This window comes from Lates calcarifer, linkage group LG1 (genome assembly GCF_001640805.2).
Source record: "Lates calcarifer isolate ASB-BC8 linkage group LG1, TLL_Latcal_v3, whole genome shotgun sequence".
In the NCBI taxonomy this organism is placed as follows: Eukaryota; Metazoa; Chordata; class Actinopteri; family Centropomidae; genus Lates; species Lates calcarifer.
The window spans coordinates 13,622,859-13,646,077 of record NC_066833.1 but is presented as its reverse complement, the minus strand read 5'-3'; the positions used below and the strand labels follow the sequence as shown (position 1 = coordinate 13,646,077).

The 23,219-nt window shown below is 39.6% G+C and overlaps 1 protein-coding gene across 1 annotated transcript; it reads right to left on the bottom strand.

Annotated features, from left to right (window-relative positions):
- Nucleotides 1-3,201: 3,201 nt before the first annotated feature.
- asmt (acetylserotonin O-methyltransferase) lies at nucleotides 3,202-23,100 on the bottom strand. Its single transcript, XM_018690469.2, has 8 exons — nucleotides 22,322-23,100; nucleotides 21,298-21,472; nucleotides 20,879-21,008; nucleotides 19,494-19,562; nucleotides 15,216-15,334; nucleotides 10,699-10,839; nucleotides 8,894-9,016; nucleotides 3,202-6,375 (listed from the first exon to the last, which is right to left on the bottom strand). The coding sequence occupies exons 1-8, from the start codon at nucleotides 22,421-22,423 to the stop codon at nucleotides 6,134-6,136; spliced, it is 1,101 nt and encodes a 366-aa protein (XP_018545985.1). The 5' UTR covers nucleotides 22,424-23,100; the 3' UTR covers nucleotides 3,202-6,133.
- Between the last annotated feature and the right edge of the window lie 119 nt (nucleotides 23,101-23,219).

Genomic DNA, 23,219 nt, shown 5'->3' with positions numbered 1-23,219 from the left:
ATCAGTATGCATGGTGCATTGTCTGGGTTTATTTTGAGAGGAGATGCTACATCATTGGATAATATCAACTGTGATATTTTTTCAGGGTGACATTTAGAGGGAGATTTAGATGGAAGTGACTGACTCCTTTTGATAGTATTGCAAAATATAGCCAAAAGATAGTCAACGTTAATATTACATCCACATTCATGGCACTTGATAGTTACATGAACTTACTCAATGTCAGTGCGCTGCCTGCATGTTTTTGTAGTTTATCTCATCTGATTTGTCGCTGGTTCTTGTCTAATGTCTGTGGATGAATGCAATTCATAAATCAGTTTCTTTCTCTTTTACATTTTAGTTTATTTTTATTCATTGATGAAAAATAAAATACATTTCATCATAGTTCTCATTTTCTCATTTTCAAAGGTTACTTTTTTATTTAGTGTAATCTTGTTTTCATAATTTTCAAAGTGAGTAGAAATTGTGGGCTATACGGGTAAGGTAGGCAAGGAAAGTGTGTGTGTGTGTGTGTGTGTGTGTGTGTGTGTGTGTGTGTGTGTGTGTGTGTGTGTGTAGCCTACAGGGCAGACATCTTTGTCCTCTGTTCAATACCGCTGTCACCGGCACATGAATTATGGAAGTGTTTGGAAGTGACAAAGCACGGCTTACAGCCAAGAGACACTTTTATTGAGTTGTGAGATGTGATGGGTGTGCGCATTTGTGTGTGTGTGTGTGTGTATGTGTGTAACTCTATGTTTTGATCCCTTCACCATGGTTCTGATGAAAAGACACAGATCACCTCTCCCTCTCCTCATCACCACTGTTCCTCTTCCTCTCTGTTGAGGCTACAATCACAACCTCTCTTGTCTCTACCTTTCCCTAACACACAGCTGCGGCAATGAAACAAACTGTGGTTTGAATGATGTTCACTCAATCACTGAAATCAAGGAGCAAGGCTCAGTCACTCAGGTGACAATGTCTATATCCCAGCCACATTTATTCTCTTCTAAACCGATGGCAAACTTTTGGTTTTGTACTTTTCTCAGCCATGAAGCCACCCATGTGGTTTAAACATGTCTGTACAGTGCATATCTAGGTCTGTTTACTTGTCCAACACCAGGTGACCGACATACTAGATAAATAGGCCATGTCACATAACATAAACTGTGGATGTCATTTTTGGAGGCAGTTTGTTTCTTTTCTAGAGGGAAACTGTGCCACATCAGGTTACTATAGCAACACAGGTGGATGAATTTCTGAGAAGAAAGGCTGAAACATTGATAATGTGATATGGAAATAACCCGAAGAGTACATTTTCCCATCTTTAAAGCACCAGATGACAATAGCATTACATACATTATTTTCCATGTTCTTCCACATTAAATTAATATAGATAGGCTCCAGGAACTGTTTTACAAATTAAATAATCAAATAATAATTTAAATATGGCTTAGATGCTCACTATTAGGGAAAAATGTTGAGATGTACACTTAAAAAAACACACAACATTAAATCCCAAAGTAGAAGGTTGCTCGTCCTAGCTGAGCATTTTAGTGACTCTCCTGATCACAGAGTTTCCAGGAGAGTCTTGGGTGGAAACGCTGAGATGTGACACTTTGCTCTGACTGCAGCTCCAAAAAGGAAATCAGGTCTTAACTTTCAGTTTCTACCGAAAAACTTTGGAATGAAAACATAACTACATCACAAAAAAGAGCCAGGAGCCTTAATAAGCACCACACACAAACACAGACACTTGCGCGCACACGTACCCACAGCGTCTCTGGGCACAAACTGAGTGTGTTCCCTGAAATGCCCTGAAGTTGTTATCTTAAAGTGGCATCCCAGAGCTTGAGGGTGGGAGGGTGCGTGACTTGTGGAGCAGATTTAGAGTGTCCCCGAAGAGCACAGTACACACTGAGCACACACACACACCACACACACACTATATTTCCTATATACCAATTCAATTATGTTGATAGCAGATACACTCATAAGTCATAAGCCACAAGTAATCATTTTCACTTACTATGCCATATTTATGAGCTACTCCTGAGGATTCTGGTTTTTACTATTCCTATCTTTTCATCTACTTCCTGAGGGGAACATGCCGCTGTAATATATGCATGAGAATCAGATCACAAACACACATGTATAATCTTTATGCCATCCTGTTTTTGCCTTATTATAATGATTTTAATGTTAATAATGTTAATAATTAATAATGTTTGCCATAATTTGATAGTTGACAGACAGACATGGAACATGGGGAGTCAAAGGGAGATGAAATGCACGAGGGTCATTGGCTGGAATCGAACGGGGGACATTGTGGTTACATGAATGTGCCTCTTAAACCACAAGGAAAACAGGGACACCCCCTGCTTTTGCATTTTGGGAATCTCTGTTTTCTCTGACTGGACTTGCGTCACATGGTCAGGAGAGGGGAGAACAGAGAAGTCCTCGGCTCACCTATCTATCCTCTTCTCCGTCACAGTCTCATATTTTTATAGCTCTAACTTTCTAGAACCATCCATAAAACCCACTGAGGTTGAACCTGAGGCCAGCACAATAATAGCCTCATGAGATGGAGCAGTAAATGGAACTGAAAAGCAGAGAGGAAAAATATATGCACCTTTCTCTGCTGAAGTGGAAAACATTGACCCGAGCCTAAATCATTGACGAAAAGTGAGGGAGAGGTACTTGAAGAGATAATCTGGCTAGAATTACAGCTGATTTTCTAGAGCAGTGAAAAGATAAGAGTCAGTCAAACGCAGACTGCAGCAAAATTGTTGTTTCTTATCCAAAGTGAAAAGAAATTCCACTGACTAAATGGTTTTATGTTACTCCCTGCTTTAATTCTTTACACAGCTTTTTTTTTTTTTTTAAATCTATTTGTTGTTGTTATTTATTTACTTTGACGTCCTGAGCTGCCCTCCTTTTTATATAAGGAAAATGTTTCCCATGAATAATCAGAAAAATCAAACAGCAGTGATTTCAAGTAGTCTTTTTACTTTAAAATGCAAAAGAGTGAGAAAGTTAACTTTTTTACCTTTTGCATCAAAGAAGTGGAAACGCTTAAAAAGCTTAGTCTTATGCAGTATAATCTGGTTGAAGTGTGAGGGGAAGATTAGTAATTATGGAAAAGTTAAATCAGGTTATAGGGATAATTACACATTTAGATTAATTCAAATTCAGCCTCATATTTAAATGAAAAGCTAAGGGGAGTAACAAAAATTTAATTTAATAACATTTTATCCTTGAGAAAAAATACATTTCATAAAAGCAAGCACCAAGTGATACACAGCATTAGTTGACCACCATGACATTGGTAATGCTGCACTGCATTACTGGGTACTACCACTGTCTCCACACAGGTCAAAGCTGTCTCCAGCCTCAGCACTTCATTTCCCTTCATTAGGCCGACTCTCTGTAAAGCTGTCCACAAGGATTTGACATCAATTCTAATTTGTTGCACTTTGAAGTCTCATTAATTCACAATTAGAGAAAAAGCAGGAGAGAGGGGGATAGAGAGGGCATTGGGAATGAGTGGGTGTATAAGAAAGAGAACAGTGATGGTAACAGTCATCTGAATGCAGACCAGGATACAGACAATATCAGTTTCTGAAGTCTGATTATGATCTTTTTCAGTGAATGAGGCTGACAAGTGATATTTTGTGCAATTATCTTTTGGCATGCACATTTTTATACCTAAATAAATGACAGTTGATATTAATGTAACTGAATATGAATCCTATTCACAAATACTTGTGTGGAATCCAATCCAATAACATCTTCAAGCAAACTGCGTCACACCAGAGACAGAGCACAATGACAGGCTGACTCTCAAATAAAGGGCTGATATCTGCATTTTGAATACATCCTGTGCTCGGAGGAGGATGGGGGAGAAATAAAAGATGTGTCGGGCCATTGTGAAGAAGATTTATTGAGTCACATCTGACATTAAAAAGAGCGCGGCGCAAAGATAGCTTTACTATGCTGTTAAGAACAGTAAGAGGCGAGAGGTTCAGACACAGGGCTTAGGATTGAGAGATGAGAACAGATATTCGTGGAAGTTTATCTTCTTTGCAATGAGACTGGAAGCTCACACTACAAACCATCTAATAGAGGTTGACCTTTGCAATATGGTGAATCATTTACAGCAGAATCAGCCTGGACTTGGCTTAGTCTCTCACTTGATTGTCTGGATTTGGAACATGCCAGGGCACAAACCTATTCCTAAAATATGCATGCTTCTGTATTTTATTGTCAGAAACATGTTAGCACATTCACGCAGGGTGCCCTTTAGCTTGAACATGCCTCTTCCGCAATTTCAAAAAACACATTTGAACCCTGACACTGGAGAGTGACAGAAGAAGGGGCATGAATGAGTGATAATGAAGATGTAAATAGGAATTACTGGGTTTTCTCTGGAAAAGGAAAATGACTCCTTTTACAATGAACACAATAAGATGGGACTGAGAATGATGGACAAAAAAATGACAAGTACAAGTAATTGACGATCTAAAAAAGGTGGATTTAGTGTTAGTTAGGTCATGATTTGTATATAACATCATTTTGTACTACACTGCTTCCCATTGGTCATGCTGCAGGAACAGTATTAGCACTGGGATCTCCTCGGGGGGGATAATGAGGCATTAAACAGAGTAACTGCTTCTCCTGTTGTAATAACTCTTATCTTACTGCTGCCATGGACACCATTAGGTCTGTAAGTACTTTGTTTTACCAAATACTACATGCTGTCACTGTTGCTTCCTTGTTAGCAAGCATAGGCGGTAATAATTAGCATTGCTTTTGTCTGTGAAAGTTGTATTTGAATTTTTTTTATATGTGAAAATGAAGTGACATTGTATTTTTATCAAAGACTTTACAGTTGTCAGGTAAATCTTGTGGATGAAAGTTCCTCACAAGCACAATAACCAGAGAATCATAACATTTATACTCAGTTTGGCTTTGGATGGAGCACGTTTTGAATTGACAACTGGTTCAATTTTTAGCAGTTTGCAAAAAAAAAAAAAAATTAAATTTGCATTTGCACAAGCCCTGACTCACAGAGAGCAGCACACTTGGCATCTAAATGACCCTCAAATATTAAAGAAGCTTTAAGAAATATTTTTACCTTTATATTCTGCAAAAGTACTCCTGGTTATGTGAAAGGGTTGCTTATGCCAAAGGTCCCACTGAGGAGAATCAGCAACAACACTCAGCAGCTTTCTGTAACTACCGCTGGTCCAACGAAACCAAGATGCTGGCAGCTATTCCCAGAGCAGAAGCTACTACAAGCTAATGCTACCTGTTCAGCACAAAACAAAAGCCAAAGAAAATGAATGAATGGTGAAGAAAGTGGAGCACAATATTGAAGTTTTTCTCAGATGGCATGAAAAGTACAATTGAAGGCATGCATCATATCAAAGCCATCTGTGCCAGATTCAGTTTTTAGTATTTTTGTTCAACTCTGTTTAAGACATTATCATACAAAACACTAAGATCTACTACTGGCTTGTACTGCAACATTGTTTTTCTTTCCCCCTTTAAAGTGCTTCACCGTCATTCACCAGATTACCTCTTTGTTTGGTCACAGTCTATTAAACCACCACATTTAATCAGGTTTGCCAATATGGGCCAGTAATCAGAATAAGTGGTCAGTCACAAGCCATATTTAACACTTCCTGCTCTCAAACCAAAACCATCAATTTCTTTGATTATTAACACAATTTGTTTGATTATTAAACACACACAAGTGTAGATTTGTAATCTCAATTCTGTTGCTTAATGAGAATACACATTACACATAATTATGAGTTTGCAGGATTAGCAGGTCTTGTTACCTTATTAAGTGACACATTCTTGGGTCCATAGCCAAACATTATTTAAACCCAAAGAACCTATTTATTGTAGAGTCTTCAAAAATACCAAATTATGAAAAACTGCAATCATTAAGAATATACAGTATCCGGAATTAAGCAGTCATAAAAATCATCCTTGTATTTGAATACTCAAATATGGTCATACACTGTTTTTTATATTTTTGAAGAAGCTTAAGGTGAAATTAAAAAAGAAAACCATTTCAAAGTACACAAACAGTCACACAACAATTTCAGATGGTGTGATCTTTCAGTCGTGGTAGGTGAGTAGCCTAGGGTTTTGGTCGTCTGTCTTTTCCTGTCTCTTTGTGTCCCAGCACAGCATCGTAGATCTTCCCAGTGAGGCGGTGTTGTATGTTGGTGAAGCCAGCAGCAGCCAGCAGGGCAGCATACTGGGCAGCTGTCCTCTCCCTGCCCTCCGTCTGTACCAGCATGTTGAGGGAGTAGAGCTGCACTGTTAGTGGACCTGAGCCGTCCTCGTGGAGGAGCGCCTCCACCAGCAACACAGCACCTCCTGCAGGATGAAGCAAAAGGTCAGCTTTGTTTGTTTGTTCATTTCTGTCTGTCTCTTTTTTGCTTCCTTTTCTTTCCTTGTTTCTCTCTCTCTGTCTCTATGTTACGATTTGGCTTAAATTGTTTATTTGGGCCCCCCAAGCAGACACAGACAGACAGCTGAAGGCAAGGGTAAATCATTTTAATGAATATTTGAGAGTTCAGAGGGAACAGATGACAGGGGATGACAAGGAGCTGGAGGACCAGGCAGCATGTGGCAGCCAGGTGAGTGTGGAAGCCGGGGAAGGGCGACGAGCAGGCAAGTTGCCTGGGAGAAGGATGGTGTTGAGTCTGACTGGTAGCTGCTGGGGAATGGAGATGCAGGAGGGAGACTGCAGAGACACAAACACTGGAAAAAGACTCAATAAATGAGCAGCCCAGAGTGTTGTGCCAAGAAGCATGCAGAACAATCTGGCAACGAGTGGGTGGGGAGCTTGATGAGGAATGGAAAGCAGGTGAGTCAGGTAACCGGTACTGCTCCACACCTCTGCAGGAAAACACACACACATACACACAGTGACAGACACAGGGGAGGAGACAGGGAAATGAATTACTGGAAACACTGGGAGAATCTTGGGGTCACAGTATGAATTCGACAGGTGTTCTGGCAAAGCCTAATCAGCTACTGTTAGTATTGTGGACCTAACTGCAACAAAACAAAACAATGTGGTTTACCTCAAATAATCATCAAATGAATAAGTTACTAAACTCATAACTTTGTTTACTCTGTTTTGTTGTAGAAAGCTGGATCATATTGACTGTCCCATAGATTGATCTGCTGAAACTACGTTAGCAAGCAATTCAGAAAGCTTCCTATTGACCCTTGTCACTGCAGAACAGTCCAAACACAGGTGCAACTACTACCATTGTTGATTACTGCATTGCAGTAATTGATGCCATTAGTTTCACCTGTGTGTGTCCTGCTATGACATGTTAAAATGTTTGCTGTGAAAAAGTCCTGAGGCCTGTTCTATGAAGCGAGGTTACTGGCTTATCAGGGTAACTGCAGGAGTAACTTAATGACGTCAGGTGTAACTTCCCAGTTTATGATCGTGGTTAACTCCGTGTTACCGGTGTTAGTGTGTGTTACTTCTACCTAAGTACCGCCCCACAGGTGGAGCAACCAATTGATATTGGCACAACAACTGAGAGAGGCTGACTCTGGCAGGTCTAATCCATCAGCCCCCCCCCACCCGGACCAAAAAAAAAAAAAGGTATGTAGTGGATGGTAGAGGTCTGTGGACCAATAAATGGTGTTTTTTTTAATGCTCCGGATTTTCCATTTTCAATTTTTTTTTTTTTTTTTTTTTCTCACAGTCAAGCAGCAGAATTTAGCGTCATTTGTGTTGCATATTATCGACTTGAATAATAATTTAAATGGGGGTGGGGGGCATTAATGTCCTGAAAGACAATATAATGCGACAGGCTGTTGTAACTGTAGACTATACGAAAATATGCAATATTAATGATGGGAAATATGAATGTGTGGCACTTTATAGAATGTTTATATTTCATCCAGGTTCAGTTTCCACTGAGGCTGAAATACTGTTAACATGAAGTTCATACTGAACACAACAGCATTACATTTATACATATACAGCCTGAGTGTTCCAGGCAGAACATCATTAACAGTAACAGCTCATTCTCAGACATGTGACCCACGTGTTGTCTGTAATCCAAGTATCCGAAAAATCATCACATATTTTCCGTGTCCTTACATCTCATATTACAGATTAAGAACCCAGAGAACATGTGACAAGTCTCCCTGGATTTGTTGGCAGCCGCGGTTTTACATTGTGTTGTTAGTCTCTTTTCTGGTAAACCGACAGAATTAACGTGCGCTCTTCATCTGCGAAATACGGCGCTCGTCCGTTTTATTCACGCGCACTAACTCCGATTAAGTTTAACGCCAACTCAGTTTACCGACATCTTAACCACCGTCGTAGTACCGTTTAACACAGATCGAGGCAGTCAAGGTTTGTCAGCCCCGACTTTCCTTGATGACCCCGAGTTAAATCAGAGGAGGTTAAACTCTATTCGTAGTACAGGCCTCAGGTCCGTGACTCCACTGAGAAGTAGATGACAGGTTGCATTCACCGGCCCGTAAAACTAGCCTTCCCTTCTTTCTTTCTTTTCTTCGCCTTTCTTCCTTCCTCTCATGCACACACATATGCGCGCGCTCGCGCACACACACACACACACACACACACACACACACACACACACGCACACACACAAATAAGAGGGTTCCCTGCCTCCTGATAGAGTCTGCTGCTCTTGTGTGTGTGTGACTGTCTGTCTGATCAAAGTCAGGAGGACAGATTTTTCTGGGATCAGCTGCATTGTGGGATACAATCTGCCATCTCATTTCAAGCAGGAGAGAAAAAAAAACAGTACTCATCCCTTTCACACTCAAAGACACGCACACACGCACGCACACACACACAGAGAGAGAGAGAGAAATACACACACACACAGACCTGGTTTGCAGGCTTTGTAGACTCTACTGAGTAGCTCTATGCAGCGTTCGTCTGTCCAGTCGTGGAGGATTCTGGCAAGGATGTAGAGGTCAGCCTCTGGCAGGGGGTCTTTGAAGAAGTCCCCTAAAAACACACACACACACATATACACATACATAGACACACACATGCGCACATCCATATAGCGCTGCAATTCCGTAGACGCTGCTATATTTGATTTAATTATATCATGTAATTATTAATTCTGTTGACAAGCCTTCCAGTAATAAGACAATGCCTCTATTAGTGGTTTACATACTCAAACATAATTACTACAAAGAGGGGATGTCTGTTTCAATCAAATTATATCAAATGCATATGACCTAACAGCTGATTACAGCATATTTCCAGCTGCTGTCTAGTAAACTGCCACTGAACTAGTTTTGAGGGGAAAGACATGTTTTGGGGATTTTGGTTACAAGTGGATTGTTGGACTTCACTGGCTAAGACCTGACTTGCACCACAACACCACTGCTGTTTATTTAAAGTGGACAAACAGTAATGGTAAAATAAACTGCCTGCATTCGTGAAAAAAGTAAGGTAGAAAAAGTACATTTCATTTTTTCATGTTTTACATGTTAGGGTTCCTGCAGTGTTCAACACCACTATGGGTATGAGAACAGCAGGAGTGGCAGGAATTGATTTTGGCTCAGACTTTCAAGATTGGAGGCCTTTGTGAACTTTTTTCCCCACATTAGCTGCTGTGATGGAGAGCTGACACAACAGAAGATGCAGGAGGTACAAATTGGCAGTTCTGTACACAATATTTCAAATCAGCAACAGCTCAGTGGGAGGATGGAGACACACAGGTGACACCATCAACACTGTCTTATTCTGCCTTCATTTTAAGTAGAGTCACACTTGATTGTACTGTGTATTGACTAAAAACACTGTACACACAATATCAATGGGCAGTGGGGACCTGCAGACTTCATACAGTCAGTTTAACAACTACTGCAATGGTGTGAGGGAATAATAGTTTTCAAATTTGGCAATACTCTACACACACTTGTCACTGTCAACAAATCTCAACAGAAGACCAAAGCCAGGAATTAATGAGTTCATCCCTTAATACTTGACAAGTTAACCACCCTGTCTGTGGCTCAGTCATTTCCTAAAACAGCAAGGCTCTTAAGTTTCTAGCTAGCTTTACTCAAACAGGAGTAAGTCTGTATATGGTAGAAGTAATGGAAGTGGTGCACAAGTGAGGATTCATGGCAAAAGGAGTTTGTGAACGTGTGCCACAGTGTGGCTCACTGATGTGTTTTTAATTTATTAGTTTTTGAAAAAACAGTGGAAGTGTATGGCACAGAGGATTGTGTATGGCAACGCAGGCACCAATCGTTAATCCTCACAGGCTGAGAGGTAGCCTGACTTCACCATCACTTTCTTTCAAATGGTACATGCCAGCTCTATTTATGTAATTTGCACATTTAGATCTGATCACAATGTGAGCAGAATCAAGATAACAACAAAGCTAATTAATATCAGGGGTAAATACAGGCTCAGACAACATATTTAATTACAGATAGCATGTTAACAACAGACATAAATGGGGTTATGGATAACAGTATATTAAAAAGAAACATAACATGGACACTAATGAGTTTTTAAGCTTATTCAAAATTTTATTCTGGGATGACTGAGAGACTGCAGGTAGTTCTCTTTCTGTATACAATATTAGTGTGTGCGTGGAGAACTGCACTTGTACTGGCTGTATACAATTATAAATGTCAAGTGATTTCACCCAGTCGTAATGACGTTACCTTGGTGAAAGCTTATCCTCTGGTCAGCCTCGCTGACAAAGTGTTCCCTCGACATACGCACCACCTTGGGGAGGTCAAAGATCGTTATAGTGCATTCTGGGTAGGCTGACGTGCACTGCTTGGCTAATGCTCCACTGCAGCCTGGAGAGCGAGGGAGTGTGTGTGTGTGTGTGAGTGTGAGAGAGAGAGAGAGAGAGAGAGAGAGGGAGAATTACTTTTAGTCACTGCACAATGAATACACAGAGCCTTCATTAACAAGGTTGTGCATCACTCATTCACACACACACACACACACACATACAACACACAAAGTCACTCAAGCGTTAACAGATGCTTACAGGTATGTACCTATTATTTATTTGCATGATTTGTATTCAGTTGTATGTGGTGGCTTTGGGAATATGGCTCATCTAACATTCATGCCAATAAGCCAGAGTGAATTGAACTGAATGTAGAGTGACAGAGAGGCAGAAGCTTTATATAGAAACAGATTCAGAGCTGCTAGCTGTCTAGGAATCCTAGTTTAAGGAAAAGCAAACAGAAACAATCACACCCACACAATTTGATTTGTTTATCTTGGCAAAAATTGATTTCATGCACACTCAAACATGAACCCTTACATTTTGATGCATTTGAAAACCCATGCTTTTAGCCATGGTGCCAGTATGGCTCATGATTGGTTTGGTGCACTTCTTTGGTCTACAGTGAAATATATGTTTTCTCCAGCAAAAAAGTTAAAAGGCCTTGAAATGGCTATTTCATGATGAAATTCATAAAATCATAGTCAGAGACATGTTTAAAAGACTGTTACTCAGCTCTTTTTTTTAACATGTATGTGTCCATGATTTTATGATTTTTATCATGAAATAACCATCTCAATAAAGGCCTTTTAACTTTTTTGCCAGAAAAGGACACAAAAAAAGGATGAAGGTGCAAACTGGGATTTAATGTGAAAATATGAAACTTTCAACTTGATCCCTTTGGCAGCATTATTATCATCATTCATGCTTCATAAAACAAAGTGAATTTAAAACAGACAAAGAGACAGCGAGAGAGAGAGAAAGTGATAGATAGTGATAGAGAGAAAAACAGAGACTGGGAGAAAGTGAGCGGTAGATGAAGAATGTATGAATGGGATAGAGTGATAGAGAGGCAGTGAGGTGGAATACAGGATCAAAGGATCTCACTTTGACAAACCTACAATGCTTGGACTCTGTGTGAGTGTGTGTGTGTATGTACATGTGTGTAAAGGGCAATCTTTCAAGCCCTGTAGTGCCTTCCTCCCAAACATGACCTACTGCTACTCTATCAGTCTGTATTCTTACATAGCTTTCTGTTTTACACACACACACACACACACACACAGTTACTGTTTGGCTCTCACATCAAACAGGGGTCAGCAGAGGATAAAAATCAAAGAGCAGCAATGAAGAGCAAAACCAAACAACACACTGCACAAGACCCCAAGCTAACCTGGCTTCCTCAGTTTGTTAATGATACCTTTTGATGGAAGGTTTGTAATTGTTAGAATGCAGTGACTGTGTTGTATCACTGTTAGGATTTCTCCTCTATTCTTTGTGTTTTCAGTTGTCTGCATGTTGTCTGAGCCATCAGTTTTGTGACGCTGTTAAAAATGGTTTACATCAGTTGACTATGGGAGAAATTTCTGGTTTAGAGATACATTTGATCAGCATTGGGAGAAGGTTATTTTTTCTTTACTGTGCTACATTTATCTAACAGCTGCAGTTTAAAGTTCATAACTTGCAGATTAAAATTTTCACCTGCAAAACAAATGCATTACTGTGGATTAAACCACATGTACTAAATATGTATGGTCAATGGAAATTGTCAATGACAGCAGACCTCCCTAAACATGTTTACACATGAAGGTCATAATATTTTACCACTCAAAAAGAGACAATCCATCTAAACCAGCACTATAACTTCTAATACTTAAGTGCATTTTACTCTAAATATTTATTCAGTCTTACTATGCTAGGTTTTTAACTACATACACTGGGCCATTCTTCTGTTGTGATATTCTCAGTTTCTTATGTAAATTATACTTGTTTTTCCCACAACTTTTTTTTTTTTTCAAAAAACATGAAGCAAGCTGTTTACATTAAAAAACATTATGCTTCAGAACCATGAATATCTTTAGAGTCACTGTGACCTTTCAGCTGATGATATATTTTTAAACATGTTTCCCTGAAATGTGTGTTAAATGTCACATTATAATAAATGTTGGTGCTTCCCACGGACAACCAGTACAGAACAAAGCACCTTCATCATATAAGTGATATTTATTTTGAATGTGGACTCAGAGATGGTTGAAATCTGACTTGGACTAAAGTCAGCCAGTTGGCAGATAATTGGACAGACATACAGACAGACACATGAAGGACCTGAGCAGCAGGTGTGTGCAGACACAACAGATGCTTGTGAGAGACAAAGTCTTAATGGGACACAGCAGTCACGCCCTTCACACTCCTGCTGTCCACTTGCACACACTTCTCTGGTGATGTACCTTCATGCATAAACATGAACACACGACACCATGCTGAGAATGTTGCAGGGAGAAGAAAAGAAAAGACAGGAAGTCCGTCCTGGATGTGTGTATGTATCCGCACGTGTATGTGCTTTTAGTGGCTTCACAGCTCCCCTGTGTGGTCAGCTGAGGTGTCACACACAGGAGGTGGCCACCCTTGTGTGTCGCCTTGTGTTGGTACAGTGTGCCAAGTGGGATGAATGTAGTTGTAGTTGTTTGTAGTTTTTAAATCATTTAAACAGAAAGAAGTAAAGACTTATTTGTTCATATAAGATGAGAGAGATGTATTTTCTCAGTTTTCTTTTTTCTGACCTGTGTTGAGCGGCTTTCTGTTGTATGAAAAGCACAGGTCACATTTCAGCAACAAAAGCTTTATTTCCTGTTACTCATATCACAATTTTTCAGTAAGAGAGGAAAACTCTTGGGACTGAAGATGATTAATTTTTACCTTTTTCATCTTTGTTTTCATCTTTTCCTTAAGATCTCGCTCTGTTCTTGGCTTGTCTCTACGTTTCTTTAGAAGCCCTGGCCTCACATTGTGGAGGTCATTTTGTGGTCTTCCTGTCTATTTTTTCCCCTCACATTTGTATCATTGTGCTATTTGCTCTCAGTGGCATTTTGTGAGGAATATGCTGTTCAAAGACATTTTATAAATAAAACTGACTTGACGACACACTAAGAACAGTGACAAAAGCTACCTTTACCTTTTTGACCTTTATGTATCCACAGAGGACTGACAAGGCTGCAACACCCTGCTTCACATTCATACATGACACTCAGATCTGCTCACTACAGCCAGCCTTCAACACTATATTTGTCTGCAAGAAATTGGTGTTACATCTTTCTGGTGACAGGGCATTAATATCAGGATCAGACTAATCAATATTCACATGAAACCAATTAGAAATATGTACTTTAATACACATATTTATGACAAAACACTGAAGGTAAATTTCTTTATCATTCTCTCTTGGTTGTCAAACTACTAAATATTGTATTACAGTCATTATCTGGCATTGTCTGTTGTGGCAGACATGTCTTGATCTTAGAAGGTAACTTTTATTTTAGCAGCTCAAGGGGTCTTAATACATATATAAATAGTATAAAATATTCACATATGTCACCTGTTAACCCTGACTAACAATAATTCTTGAATCTTTGAGATCAAGGTTTAAATTTGAAATAATCCTGACAGCTGAAGGTGACAGAAAGTTGGCTTTTTAGCATTGCTGCCACAGGAAGTTACTCGTCTGTGTATGGAAAGGTTGACAGTTTGGGAGTTGTCAGTTTTTGCAACACTGGCCATGCAACGTTTGTCGACTCAGAGCACATCTATGAACAGTTTTAATGTAAAAGAAAGCCACAAGCAGACATTACTGGGACCAGAGCACGAGGTTTAAACAACACAAGGACACAAAAACACAACACAAACAATCAAGCAAACAAAAACTATATCAAGGCGTGATGACAAAATCGACCAATATTTGACATTTAATGACAATGCAAACATTAACTGTAACTGTCTGTAAACGGTTGTATTTGGTCAGTTCCTGAGGAAAATATATAAGTAAAACATTATTGTTTGGTATGTGTATTTAAGTACTGTCAACTTTTCTTCTCAAAGATACACAATAATGTAACAGTGACACAGTGAGTCTTTGAAATTTCTGACTGGATAACAAGGGAAACTCCAGGTGGAGGTGACTTTGAGTTGTGTGTGTTGAGAAGGTTGACTGATTCACTAAGAGTCATTAGCTTAGAGAGGCTGGGAGCAATCTTATAAAGGTCACAGCTGACTGTGTGTTGTAACTTTTTTTTTTTTAACACTGTATTGTATAAATAAGTGGTGTGTGGCCAGCTGTCACTCAGTTAACACAACTCCAATGATTTTAAATGTTAATGACTGTGAACCCACAACCTTATGGAAATTAGATATGATGACTTGATAAAAACACACACACAAACTTACCTCCGAGGTCACAGATGACCTTGAAAGGAGAAAGGTCAAAGGCCGTGACCACGTCTTTACCACAGATGTTCCAGATCGAGTTCATTAACTGCATAAATTTCACCATCTCTTCATCAGACCTACACACACACACACACACACACACACACACACAAAAACAGTCATTTTTGTTATGTCTTTCATTTATGTCTCGCTGTACTGAGGAAAAAGCTTCTTTGTTTTCTGTAAGCTGCCACCTAAGGAGCTACTTGCACAGTAAACAAACACACACACTGCTGCTGCTCGTAGACACAGACAAAGTTTCCCCCTGTGGCGACATGTTTGTGTGTGTGTGTGTGTGAAACAGGGTGCAAAAGACTAGAAGAGCCTGTGGTGACTGCTGCTGCTCTGAGGACTCTCCGACTCATCAACCAGCACTTTGCCCTGCCATGAGGGCTACCACACACACACCGCACACACACACACTCTCTCTCTCACAACATCCTCTGTTCTGTAACACTAGAATGTATTTATCCAAACTTCACTTTACTGTGGCAAAGCGATCAGCCTACTGATACATGAGCCAACTTCAGATGGCACAGTGACCTCCAGAGGAACTTTGAAAGTGACTCATTGTTGTGGCCTCAGACTCTGATTACATTGGAAGTGAAAAGATGAAATGACTGTGAGGCCAAACAGCAGACTGTCAGCTTAAATTTGAGAACCGTCTGAACACAAGTTATTGAATGCCCCCCAACGACAGCATCTGTAGCCCTTTTTGTCCACAATGGAGTAAATTCACATGCACACCATCTCCATTCTGTCTCCATTCATATTGAAGAAAATAAGCTTAGCTTTGTTATCTCTGTCCTTGTATGCATCATTATAGGGTCATGTAGTTTATGATTTATCTGCTCTCTGCATAGACCTGTCTTGTGCTCCTCAATATCGCTGTAGTCATTTCCCTACTGACTGTGTGTTTTACTAATGTCTTGTTGCTTTGACTGGCAACACTTCAAACAGCAGCTTAGAACACCTTAAAACAATGGTTGCAAAAACGTATCTGAACCCCTGTTTTCTGTATTTATTGGTCATGAACTGTGATCTGATCTAGTACACAAGTACAGACAAACACAATGCGCTTACAACTACAATCTTTTGTGTCTTTCCTGAACAGATCCATTAATCACTCACAGTGCTGGCGGAAAAAGTAAGTTAACCCTTGGATTTAATAACTGGATGAACCTCCTTTAGCAGCAACAACCTCAAACAAGCTCTTCCAGTAGCTGCAGATAAAACCTGCACAATTTTCAGGAGGAACTCTGGACCACTCTTCCTGCAGAACTGTTTCAGCTCAGACAGTCTAAAGATCTTTGAGGTGAATGATTCTCTTGAGCTCATGCCTTGATAAATTTGGGAATTAATTCCCCCCTCAATGATCATCCCTCCACTGTACTTCACTGTTGTGATGATGTTTCCATGTTGGAATGCAGTTCAGTTAGTCAATCAATCAGTCAACAAAACATTTTCCCAGTGGTGCTGTAGAGTGTCACGGTGCTTTTTTGGCAAACTTTAGGCACAGAGTGATGTGCTTTTGGAGAGCAGCAGTTTCCTCTGTGGTGTCCTGCCATGGACATCATTGCTCCATGATCTACGTATAGACTCATGAACAGAGATGTGGGTGCCCACTTCTGTGCTGATACAGAACTAAATTGTCTCCATTTATGGACATGGTTTGTCTGACTGTGGATTGATGTATATCTAAAGCCTTTGAGATGACTCTAACCCTTTTCAGGTTTATGTAAATGAGCACTGTTTGATCCTAAGTCTTCTGAGATCTCTTTTTTTGTGAGGAATGACATCAGCAGATGATGTTTGTTTTCTTTTTAAGTCAGAGTAGCTCTAACCCTCACCTCCGGTATGTTTCAAATTTGGTTTGTGAACTCCTGACACCAGTTAGCTTTTGTTGATGTCATTAACTGCTGGTAATGATGGTCATATACTTAAGAACAAGACAATGATTTTCATGTAACTAAATGTAAATTTAGATTGCAGATTGTGTTTGTTCAAAATTGTAACTTAGATGAAGATCTGACCATATTCTAGGACAAATTTATATATTAACGGTTCACTTACTTTTTCTTGCCACTGTAGAACAAAATCTTAATTAAAAATTGCCTCCTCTTTGTTTTTTCTTTATTTGTTGAAAACTTTGACAATCCCAGGCAAAAGCTGCTTTCAGCCCATTCATTATTAGTGCCCCTGGCTTGGAGTTGTATTGTGTGTAATGGCCTGCAGGGCTGTCTACCACATCTTTTTTTTTTTTTTTTTTTTTTTTTTTTTTTACTACAGTGAGCACTCAAGTTGGAAACAGTTTTAATTACAAACATAGTGTCTTTATTATATTAACACAAGGCAGTAGCTTTAAAAAATGTTGTTTTATGGCTGTTTGTCAGTGCACAAATGTTATTATTTTCTGTTAGCATAAAATTGTGTGCTCCTTGCCAAAATATTAGACTGTGAAGGTTAGTACACAGTATGCTCCTTACAGCTTCACAATAGCCAAGGTTTCATTACCAGAATAAAGGTTTAATCATTAACATCTATAAGTGTTCATCTATAGGATCCAAATTTCTTACAACGCAATGTGTTGAGTAGGTTTAAAATCTCAAAACCCCTCTAAACTCACTCTCTTTTGCTTCTTTTCTCTCCAAATCTTTTCTGCTTTCTCAAGTATGAGAATTCAAGCTGTAGATGGGGCTTGGCTGTAAATTATTCAGGTGCAGAACATTGCTGGTTAAATGGCAAGGAGTAAACAGGAGTCTGAGTCATCCAGGCAGCTTTGACTCATCCTGCTACTGCTACAGTGCTCCGCGAAGGCAGTGAATGACTTCAGTGGTTGTTTCCCCTGGCTAATTTACCCACAGTATTCACAGGGGAAATCAGTGGGGACAAACAACTGCTTCTCCACATTAAATCAATTGTGCGCAGGTGCTGAAATATTTCTTGTGGGGTATTTTCATTTTCAATCAATTAAAGCTGAATTGCAAATTCATCTGGGTGGATTACATTATGTGTGCATGTTTCATATTTTGAACATTCTCATTTTGCATGCATCTTTTTTAATGAGGAGGTTTCTGAGAGATCAGCAGCTGCTTTTTCAAAGGATAGGAGAACAAAACGCAAAATGGCAAATATAGAAATACAGACACATATGCACAAGCACCAACAACCAGCAACATACAAAAGCCTAATAGCATGATATGTAAAAATCAGGAGGTAACAAAATGCAGGATAGATAAAATCTTGAGAAATATGCTAAATTACACAGATTCTATTTTCAACTTCTACTGGAGGGGTGCACATTCAGATTTATTACATCAAAGATGGGCTGATTCATACATCTGCACACTAGTATCAGTACATTTCATTCTATGATTAAGATGTAAAACAATACTGGAAATGTGCTCTAACATCTGTTTCATCTTCCATTCTCCTCCCATCAAACTTACAATAAGTCTTCAAATCATATCATGATGAGGACAAGAAGGGAGGGTGCTTCAGCAAGTTATTCTGCTTTCTTTCAGCTTTAACAAACAGTTCCTTTGGGATTGGCAGTGTTCTACAGTGCAGGGCCTCAGGCGGGCCGATCAAAATCTATTAGCAAACAAAGTGTGAAACTTTGAGCGTGTGACCCCTGAAAACTGCTGACCAGCAGATCAGTGAAGCATTAAAACTGTGGGCACTAGATACTATAAACACACGAGACCTCAAGGACAATGGCAGATGTATTCGCGCTCTCTGCCCCAAGCTTCCTCACATCACTGCCCACACCCTCGCTCCCTCTCTCTCTCTCCATCACACATCCCCTGCCTCCTAATGAATCCCTCGAGCCAGGTTTTTTTTTTAGAGGGGGAAGAGAGAAAAGAGTGACAGACCAGCTTAAGATGGAGAGACAGGGATAGAATGTAAATGAGAAAGAGTATGTGTTTCATCTTCTGTGTGTGTGTGTGTGTGTATGTGTGTGTGTGTGTGTGTGTGTGTGTGTGTGTGTGTGTGTGTGTGTGTGTGTGTGTGTACATGTCTGTCTATGGTTGTGTGGATAAAATTTTGGTTTGAAATTGGTCCTCACAACTTCAAAGGGCTGTTGGAGGGTTAAGGCTTGGTTTTAGGGTTAAGGTGAGAATTAGGTTTAGGTTAGGGTAAGGGGCTAGGGAAAGCATTATGTCACTGAGTGTCCTCAACTATAGAGACCAATGTGTTTGTGTGTGTGTGTCTTAAACAAAGACAGCTTCTTACCTGTAGAGAGCTTCAAACAGGTCCTTAGAGCTGACTCCAAAAGCCTTTTCATACTGGTTTCTGCCCTCTCTAAGACATAAAAAATGCAGCTTCATCTCATAGTCACAACTAAAGCAGAAGGCATCAATAACTCACAATCAGAACATTTTATATATTGCGTATGAACTTGCACAAATGAATTAGTAATTTAGATGAAGATGCCTTTATCCTTTGGAAATCATCTTCACTGATTTCTCACTTTCAGTGTTTCTCACGGATGGGCTTTACTTGTCAGCCACAGTCAAGCTGTCTGAGAAGCTGCTGACTGTCCTCCCTCAGACATAACAATGAGACTAAAATCCATCTTGAGACACTATTCAAACAGAAACAGAGGACCAGAATTCACATCCTTGGGCTATGAATCATACCTACTTTTCACAGCTCCTCCTTGAAACTGTGTATGATTTCACTCTATGGTTCACTTAACTGAATAATTTCAGTTCTGTTACTGTAACATTCTCTTTATAATCTTGACCAGTTTTCTGAGTAGTTATGGAAACCATTTGTTTATCACTGCCTCCCCCTGCAGTGTTTTGTGTCTCCAAGCAACATTTTTGAATTGTTTATTTGTGTTTAACAGATGCTCTAACACAAAATGTGGGAGCAAAGACAACTGAGGGCCCATTCAAATCTGTCAAATGACATAATGCAGTCTGTAACATTTTATAAAGAATACTGTAAATGTCAACAATTTGAAGGGAAACATCTCTCTTTTTGAAAACACTCAGTATTAATTAAGAGTACAATTAACAGTATTAATTGTAAATGTTAAATATCACTTTGGAACTCAGATTTAGGTTATAGACACCATTTTCTCAGATTTCTTAATCAGCTATTTTAATTACTGACTAATTGTTTAGGTCATTCATCAAGGAAAATAATGTCAAAATATTCCTGCTTTTGTCTTGTATAATATAAGAATTTGCATTTTATATCATTGTAATTGATAAAACCAATGAACATCCTTGGGTTTTGAACTCTTGAGTTTTGGTTTGATAAAACTTTGTGCTTTGGAAAAAGCACAAAGTTCACAATTTTCTCCTTTTGAAAAAACTGTTTGTTGGAGCTCTAATTCAACATCACCAACAAGGGAACAGGGAAAGATTTACTCATTTAAAAAAAACAAAAAACATTGCAATATTGCCCACAGCTGTCACTAAGTCTATTTGTGTTTAGTGTTGATCCAAAACATCCAAAATGGTCAGGAAACTTAAGTCATGAAATTGTTTGATGCCATTAAACACAAAAAGTCATTTGCAACAATTTGCCAGCCCTATATAAACTATTTCTAGTGTGAAATGTGTCGAAACTGCAGGCAGGGATCTGGCTGTGCTCTGTGTACTGACCTGACAGCATCAGTCAGGTAGTGCCAACAGAGATAGATTGTTCTGGAGCTGTACTGGATGGACTGCAAGAGAGATAAAGGACTGGAGCGGGTCAGGTAGACACTAGCCTGCTCTGTGTTACTGTAAAACACTGAGACAGGTGGTGGGAGAGGTGAAGGAAGAGAGACAAAGGAGGAGAGTAAAAGAGAATAAATGACTGCAGGTGTCAATACAGAGTTTGACCTTCCATGTCTACACTGGAGACAGAGACAGACAGACAGGACAGATGGAGGAAGTGTGCAGGAAGGAGGTGTAGCAATTTATAATGTAATGACATTATGTGACAAGCAGACAAAACAAAACAAAAAGAGCATATCAGAGTTCAGTTGTGGCAGAAAGATTTTGCAACTTCCAGACTGTGCGTGTATGTGTGCACTGACCTCGTCCATAATCCTGGTGTGTGTTGAGCAGCTGCAGGCCTGTGCAAGCAGCCAGCAGTCTTTGCGTGCCGTCCAGACTGGCTCCCACCGCCTGACTGATCTCCTCTGCAGACAGGGGGCGCTCTGCACCCAGCAACACATCAAACACACCCAGCTCGCAGGACGTGAACACCGTCTGGGAGTGAGAGACCGGAGACACAGTTTAACAGATTGATGTAGAATTAATGACTCTTTATTCATATATCACAGTAGAGTACAATGTAGTGTTCTATCTGCAGTACCTCTTCATTTAATTTCATTTTCTATTCATTGAAACCTAAAGCATCGTATATTTATGCTTATTAGGACAATGTAATAATGATGCCTCTGGTTACTTATTTCAACAAAAACAAAAGATTATTTGTTCTGGTGTGACACATTCACAGTGAAAAAGTGATTATTGTTGTAATAGCATGTATAGTATGAGTTATGACAGTATAGTTGATGGTTTAGTTTTGTCTATTTAAACCACAATAGCTTTATTGTGCAGCATATTTTACAGTGTACAGTCTTTACAGTCAGTAATGAACTAGTAAATAAAAAGACTGGTGAACGGAGTGAAAACTAACAAACAAACAAATCCCCCCAAAACTTGGTTCAACAACTAATTCAATTTTCTGTAGTTTTCTCTTGTATATCCTGATGACTTTAATCTTTTTGATACTGCTACTCTTAAGCAAAGGTACTCTCTACAGGCTTTTTTTTTTTACAGTGGGCATTCTGACCTGTCAAAGTAGGAAATGCAGGTATAAATAATAAAAGTAATTAACGATGGCTGAATTCCATTTAGCAGCTTACTGGGACACTTGAATAGAATGGAGCCATTGTTGATGGTGTTAGTAAAACTTGTTTTCTTGTTCTAACAAGTCAGCATTTCTCCTGTGAAAAAGGTCACTGTGCCAGTAACTTCAAAATGAGTACAGGTGGGCTAAATGCCTGTATATGACGCATGATGGTGCAGGAACACACTGCATGTGTGCATTACCTTTGAGATAAGGAATCCTTCCATATATTCCAGTATTTTTCTGGGATATGCGTCTGCAGTAGGTGTTCTATCAGTTGAAGTAGTCTCTTGATGTTCAGCCATGGCTACAGCTTCAAGACACCCTGAAAAGAATACTGTGGCTCTCCAAGCTTTTCCACCTGTGCACTGAACTGCCCTTCAAGTCTGTCTCTTCAACTCTTCAACAGGTGCACACGTGAATGGCAGTGAAGACAAAAGCAGACTAAAGCTACAGAAAGTGCCCACCCAGCAGCAGCACCACCACCACCACAACCAGTGAGAGTAGCAGTGGGCTAAGCTGATTACAGCCAGATAACCCAGATTAGAGCAGGGGGTTCAGCCTGTGTTAGACAAAGAAACAACTCTGTAGCAACACACTGCTGCCTTGTTCTTTATCACTCAGATGGAGACTTTCACTCATTCGCATGCCAGACCTGTTATCCCACAAAGTTTTCATGACCCCAAAAATTAATCAACAATGTGGGATGGCCAAACCTTTGAGGGAATCTCTCTTATAAAAGATGTGCTCCCCTTCTTCTCTCCATATGGCCTGATTGCACTTATGCTGAGAGACTAATGGTAATACCAAATCTAATGATACAGTCTGCCACGTCAGATGCCTTAATGAGATTACACAAACACTAATCAGTTTGACTATTAATTATTCATCCACACAGTTCATTAAACCAGCAGTGTACAGACAGGATACAGACATGACAGCTGGCGCTGGGTAAGTTGTCACCCTGATCTTCTTGATCACATTGTCACCTTGAGGGAGAAAAAGATAGACAGAAGTTGCTTAGATCACAGTTCCAACAGCATCAAAAAATGTAGATATTGTCTAAAGAATGCATTTTAAAAATGACAATTACCACTTCTG